At 36.3% G+C, this 6,427-nt stretch overlaps 1 protein-coding gene and 1 long non-coding RNA gene across 2 annotated transcripts in view; both read left to right on the top strand.

The window, feature by feature from the left end:
• Positions 1-6,427, top strand: part of LOC149588567 (uncharacterized) — a 92,312-nt gene that overhangs the window by 85,675 nt on the left and 210 nt on the right. The gene's annotated exons all lie outside the window — the stretch shown is intronic.
• LOC149588568 (uncharacterized) lies at positions 394-6,196 on the top strand. Its single transcript, XM_089862391.1, has 4 exons — positions 394-471; positions 542-761; positions 3,271-4,149; positions 4,214-6,196. Exons 2-3 carry the CDS (start codon positions 574-576, stop codon positions 3,389-3,391), a joined length of 309 nt encoding a protein of 102 aa, XP_089718517.1. The 5' UTR covers positions 394-471; positions 542-573; the 3' UTR covers positions 3,392-4,149; positions 4,214-6,196.

Genomic DNA, 6,427 nt, shown 5'->3' with positions numbered 1-6,427 from the left:
ATAGGAGGATGGACTGCTTAACCGAGTGTAGTAAATTCTCGCGTCGTTCTTGAACTAGCTCTCATTAAGCCTCTAGCTTTACGAAGTATAGGTAGTGACATACTTATGGAACATATCTTATATATTACACTTTTCATTTCAGAACATTTATTTGATGTTTATAGGGTGGTTTTTCCAGCTGCAGGAATCCATAAACTCCGGTACCACTTTTTAAAAGTGGAGAATAGTGTTTTGGGCTGTTTAGAAGACATTGTTAAATTATAATTAACTAAATTATTAGTTATATTAAAGAGAAACAATAGAATTGAAACGCACGCTCCCGCCATATTTTGAAGTCTCAAGTCTGCCTAACTTCAGCAGCGCCATCTAGCGGTCCATGTTTGTAAGCAATAACCCTTTTCATTCTGGGTTCTTTTTGGGGGCGTTTTCCGAGACAACTGGCTGCTGCGAATTTCTGTCCGATCTTTGCTGGTAAATATTTTGATTTTATTTATATTTTAAGGGTTAATTTGGATTAAATACCAATGTTTTATCGCAACTGATCGAAAATTAATCGTCGCAAGTGGAAAATTTATGCTTAACCGTGCCAAAAACGTTGACACCCTACGACCAAGGCTTAGTACCCTTGGTCTTTTGGGGGCCGGCATGATCATCCCGCATGGCCGCATTCACAACACATTGACGCACTACGACCAAGGCTTAGTATCCTGGTGTTTTTGGGAGTTGCAGTCTTTCAGTGGTGGCTACGGAGATCTTTCCAGGTAAATATTTTGTTTCTATATTAAGGGTTAATTTATATTAAATACCAAAGTTTCATCGCTTCCGAATGGAAATAAAGTGTTACCCCCATTCCGCTATCGATAAAGGGTTGTCTCTCCCGAATCCCAACTAGACTCCGACACCTACCAAAGGAAGTAGACTTTAAATTGGCACTCAAAAAGTCCCTCAATCTCTAGCTTTCCCAAAAATTTGGAGCTGTAAGGCTAACTACTTAAGCCCTAGCTCGGCAACTAAACTGGAGCAAAAAAAAAAAAAAAAAACAACGCGTCGCAAATATTTTGACCTTTTAAGCTTGTTCAAAATGATCTTAAACTCCCCCAATCAAACTTATTTTTCTCCTTTCCATCAAAACTTGCTGAGGTTAACGGTAATAGGTTAGCTGTGGCATAGGGGCTAGCCACCACCCCTCTATGCATTGTAAAGGGGCCCACCTGTAAATAAGCCACAGGCTTAGTGTTTAAATCCCTTTGTAGACAAAGCTTAGATTATTATTATTATTTTGCCCCCTCTATCGCCGTAAAAACCAGCTTAAGCACTCCTTTCTCCGTAGATCGGTCCCCATTTGGAATTCACTTCCCCCTGAAGTTAAAATCACCCAATTTAAGTCCGAACTGAAACAGTACCTCAAACTATAATGCCCCGCCGTATGTGCCTCTATGTTCTTCGGAGCTGTAAGGTTTTCTCATAAACCCTAGCTCGACATTCCCCCACAGGAGCAAAAAAGTGGTAAATAAGTTTGTTAATTACGACCTTTGTTTGTAGAAAACATAGCCTTAGTTTATTTTGGGGAGTTGTGGTAAAAGGGCACACAGTATTAGTGATTCACATTTATGTCGTACTTATTCTAAATATTTGAAATTAATCTTATTAATTGCGCGTTGCATTTATTCCTGGTTTCACTATTCAATCCTTTTAGTCGGTTTAAAAGTAGTTCAAAGTGATTATTTAATTGATATTTCAAGATTGACCCTAAACCGTATCAGGGATAGATTTAATTTTAGAAGTAGGAATGGAGAACAGAGTAATGTGGGCGCGCGTCAAAGTCCCAGACCCCCTTCTAAGGGACGGAGGGGGTATGAAAGAAGAGGCGGGTCATAGCGACAGAGGTAGAAAGGAATTACGTAATTTCACCGTCCCCCTCAGCAACGTCATCAAAACGTAGTTTAAGTGAACTGGGCTATGAGTCGGACAGAAGTAAATACTAACCGTTCTCCATTCCTACTTCTAAAATTAAATCTATCCCTGACCGTATTAATATTTATTTTTCTAGTTACGTTAAATGATTTGTTTGAAAGTACAGGGTTCATACAAACGTGGAAAATCAGGGGAATAAATAGTTGACAAAAACCTCAGGGAAATTTAGAATTTTTAATAAAGTTCACCCCCTCTTTCGATAACAGTTGATCCATATACGGGAAGAGCCTGGAAATCTCAGGGAAATTTGTTTTCCAAAAGTTGTATGAACCTGAAGTAAAACTAATGTTATTCAAATACTCAGGGCCGGATTAAAGGGAGGGCTGAGGGGGGGGCACTGTCCTGGGTGCAAGGCTTGTTTTGGGCGCATTGAGTTCCCCATCCTACCATGCTAAAATCTTGGGGGTCGAGTAAACAGGGGCCAATTAATTGAGGAAAGTGTTCATAAACATACCCCCTTCCGTAGGAATAGCATTACACACAACTTTGATGGTTAATAACTCTACTGCAGGGTTCATACAAACCTGGAAAACAGGGAAATAAATAGTTGACAAAAACCTCAGGGAAATTTCGAATTTTTAGTGAAAGTTAGGGAAATCAGGGAAATTTCCGTCAAACAGGGACCGAGTAATTAAGCAAAATGTTCAATATAACACATCCTCCATAGGATTAACATTACACTATACTTTGGAGGCTCATAACTCTGGTTGTATTAGAGATACGAGGATGTCCTTTGATTATGTTATATTCCCCATTTCCCCCCCCCCTCCTTCGTTAACATTTGCTCCATAGGATACTCCATATATGAGAAAAACCTGGAAAATTCAGGGAAGTTTGTTTTCCAAAAGTTGTATGAACCCTGTACTAGAGATTGGGAGATGCCCTTTTAGTATGTGATAGTCCTATTTGCCCCCCCCCCTCATCCAACCATACTTAGGACTTGGGATTAAGACAAAAAGGAATTGAGGAAAGTATTTCTAAACATACCTCCCTCCACCTAACTTTGTAGGTTCGTAACTCTGGTTCTACTAGAGATGGGAAGATGCCCTTTGAGTATGTTTTAGTCAGGCCCGGGGGAGAGGGGGCGAGGGGGTACTGGCGCACGGGCGCAACGCTTGTTGGGGGCACATTGAGTTAAACTATTCTCCCCTTAGCAGCATTTGCTGTTCCTTTTGTTTTTTCGACTTAAGGGGGCGCGCATTATAATTGCTTAATCCGGCCCTGAAAATACTTGTGCCTTTTAAGCTGATAATAATTTTATTTTGTATTTGATAGTTTGAATTTTATTTTTTATAGCTATCATGCGTTTCCAAAGGAACAATTTATGTTGGATTCTAGAATGAATAACTATTTATTTGGCAAAAAATGGCACCTAATATTAATCAGGTCAATAAACCCAGTACAATTCCATTTTTAATAAGGGTATACACTTTGATTTTATCCGTTGAAACTGAATCTCTTTACGAAAACTATTAAGACAGCGTGTGAAACACTTTAGGCCCTTAGTGCAATAATTAAAATCTTATTAATAGTAATTATAGCAATATTAACAGGACAATTCCATTCTTAATTCGGGCCTACACTTTGATTTTATCCGTTGAAAGGGAATCTCACTAGCAAAACTATTTAGACAGCGTGTGAAGCGACTTTTAGACCATTATTAGGGTATTTAGTTTATTATTTATTATTCTATTTATTGTTAGAAGGGAAGCGCTGTGTCCTTTAATTTTTAGGGATTTTTCTTTTCGCCAGGACATAAATAAAATCTTACTTATGGAATAGGTGAACACTGGTCCTAGCCCTCCCTTTTAAGAATAATGAACGCGTAATCAGGATTTCAAGGGTGAGATTCCCTTTGCGGTATTAAGGTATCTAGTTTATGGTTTTAATTATATTTTTAGAGGAAAAGCGTTTGGCAACTCGTTGAGGGAGTTTTGTAGGATCTAAATAAATTTCTGATTTAGGTTTAAGGTAGAAGGTTGCTTATACGCTTTCTCCTTTAAAAGTAAACACGATTTTAAGCGGGTTTAAGGCGAGGCTTAGCTTTTTATGGTATTCTTTCCCTATTAATGTTACGAGTGTGCCATTTATTTGCCAAATAATAGTCATTTGTCTTATGCCGGAACCTTTAACGTCGCATCATGCGAGAATACTCGAGTGGATTTTCGTATTAAGGTAATTAATTTCAAGTTATTCGTGTGACCTTTTCCAAATACTAATTCGAATTTTTCTTGCGCAGGAAGAATTGGACGTCTGCGAGTGGACTTTCATTGGAAATCCCTTGCCAAGGACGAAGTTTCCTGGTTTTGGGGGCTCCACAGCGGGCCTTAGTTTAAATTTAATGTTTCCCGAATTGAACAGGGACTTGTTAAATTTAAATTTGGGCCCGCAGGCCTGACGTTAGGCCTGGTAACTTGTGTTCAATAAAAAGTTTCGTTATTAGACTAGGTTCAAAAAAATCAATCGATTTACTTATAACGTTTTTTTTGACTTTTTTTGACTTTTTTTATGCTTTTTTTATTGTTTTTTTAATAATTTTTTTATTTTTTAATAAATTTTTCATAAAAAATTAATTTTTTTTGTAAAAAAAATTTTTTTTAATGTGTTTTTTGCTTGTTTTTAAGTAAAATTTTTAAAAAAAGGGGTCAAAAAACCCCCCTAAGTCCAGACATTAAAAAATTGAAGCCAAGTCTAGTATCGTAAAAATTTAAAGAAAAGAAAGAACGAGGTTTAAGGCAAAATTTATTCAATAAGAAACAAAAAACCAAGTGTTTACAAATATTTCGAACAAAAAAATTATTAAAGAGTTATATAAGTTAAAGTTTGAACGCGAAAAAAATAATAAGTAGTTACATATAAAATGGCAAGCAAAAAAAGTAAAATAAGTGGTTACATGTAAAATTTTCAAGTAAAATAGTTGAATTTTGTGTCTTCTAGCTTCGATAATTTTCTCCGTAACTTCGAGTCAATGTTGAGAGAAAGATAGCAAGTCCGGAAGAAGACATCGTGTAACGTAATCCAAGAAAGCTCGTCATCAGGAATGATACATAGCAAGTCCAGAACAGCGGAAGTCATCGTGTAACGTAATCCAAGAAAGCTCGTCATCAGGAATGATACATAGCAAGTCCAGAACAGCGGAAGTCATCGTGCAACGTCAATCCAACAAAGGATGTGATCAGGAATGATAAGTCATCGGGAAAGATAAGTCATCGGGAAAGATATGTCTCGGAATGACCAGCGACAGAAAGATCCAAGAATATCAGCTGCATCTACAAATGAAAACATATTAATAACACATCTTAAACTATTGCCTACTCTTGGGCGGTCCTTAATTAAAAAACTGGCTACTAGATTTAGAGAGAAAGACCAATTGTCACCCCAAATTAAAGGAAGGCTTTACTACCGTGATTCCTACCCTGAATTAAATATATACTCGGGCTAACTAGTTATTTCCCATAATTGGATAGAAAATAATTTTAGAAAACCTACCATTTAATTTTAAATTAAATTATGTAATTTAATAATGAAAATATTTTAAAATATCCCCTAACCTGCCAGCTATTTATTTAAAACTATTGCCACAGGTAGAACCCATAAATAAAAACTGAGATCGAAATGGGACTAGGCTTAGGGCAACTGTCCACGTGTCTTAAAATTCTTTCTGCGTAACTTGATTTTCGAAAATCCGTCGCTTTATCTTTAAATTAATTAACAATAGCCCCAAACTAATTTTTGGAAAATCCTCTATTTATTTATTCTAAAACTATTCCCACAGATAGACTCCGTAAATAACTAGGGTTTAAATGGAACAAGGTTTAGGGCAACTGTCCACGTGTCTTAAAATTCTTTCTGCGGAACTTGATTTTCGAAAATCTGTTGCTTTATCTCTAAATTAATTAGCAATAGCCCCTTAACTAATTTTAGGAAATCCCGCTATTTATTTATTTTAAAACTATTCCCACAGACAGACCCCGTAAATAACTAGGATTTAAATGGGACAAGGCTTAATTTAGGCTTAGGGCAGCTGACCTCGTGTTCTAAAACTCTCTCGGCGGGACCTGATCTCCGAAAATCTGTCGCGTTATATCTAAATTAATTACGTACCCCTTTTAATAGCTAATAATAGGCCCTAAACTAATTATTAAGGGATTCTCTCTTGTACAGCATCTCGTTGTAAAATTTTATTTGTGGTACTTGATTTGTAATAAATAAATAAAATTCACTAACATTTTTTTTATAAATAAATAAAATTCACTAACATTTTTTTTATAAATAAATAAAATTCACTAACATTTAACACTACTTAATTAATTTAAGCACTTGAAATAAAATAAATAATTTAAGGGGGGCTAGATGAGTTTGGATTATTATAAAGTTAGGCTTACGGACTGTTAAAGCACCACAAGGCCAAGCAATGGCCGCCAAGTACGTTGAAGAGCTACGAATTCAGCTT

The sequence above is a fragment of the Phalangium opilio genome, unplaced genomic scaffold (assembly GCF_054372755.1).
Source record: "Phalangium opilio isolate 3A_F unplaced genomic scaffold, DU_Popi_V2 ptg000540l_1, whole genome shotgun sequence".
NCBI lineage: Eukaryota > Metazoa > Arthropoda > Arachnida > Opiliones > Phalangiidae > Phalangium > Phalangium opilio.
Note: the sequence above shows the minus strand (reverse complement) of the source record. Positions and strands in the feature narration are given on the sequence as shown.

Excerpts from the sequence above, each read along its gene's own strand:
- LOC149588568 (XM_089862391.1), top strand. The coding sequence starts at position 574 with ATGCTTAACCGTGCCAAAAACGTTGACACCCTACGACCAAGGCTTAGT. Across the intron at positions 762-3,270 it reads GGCTACGGAGATCTTTCCAG|CTATCATGCGTTTCCAAAGG; the intron begins GTAAATATTTTG and ends TATTTTTTATAG.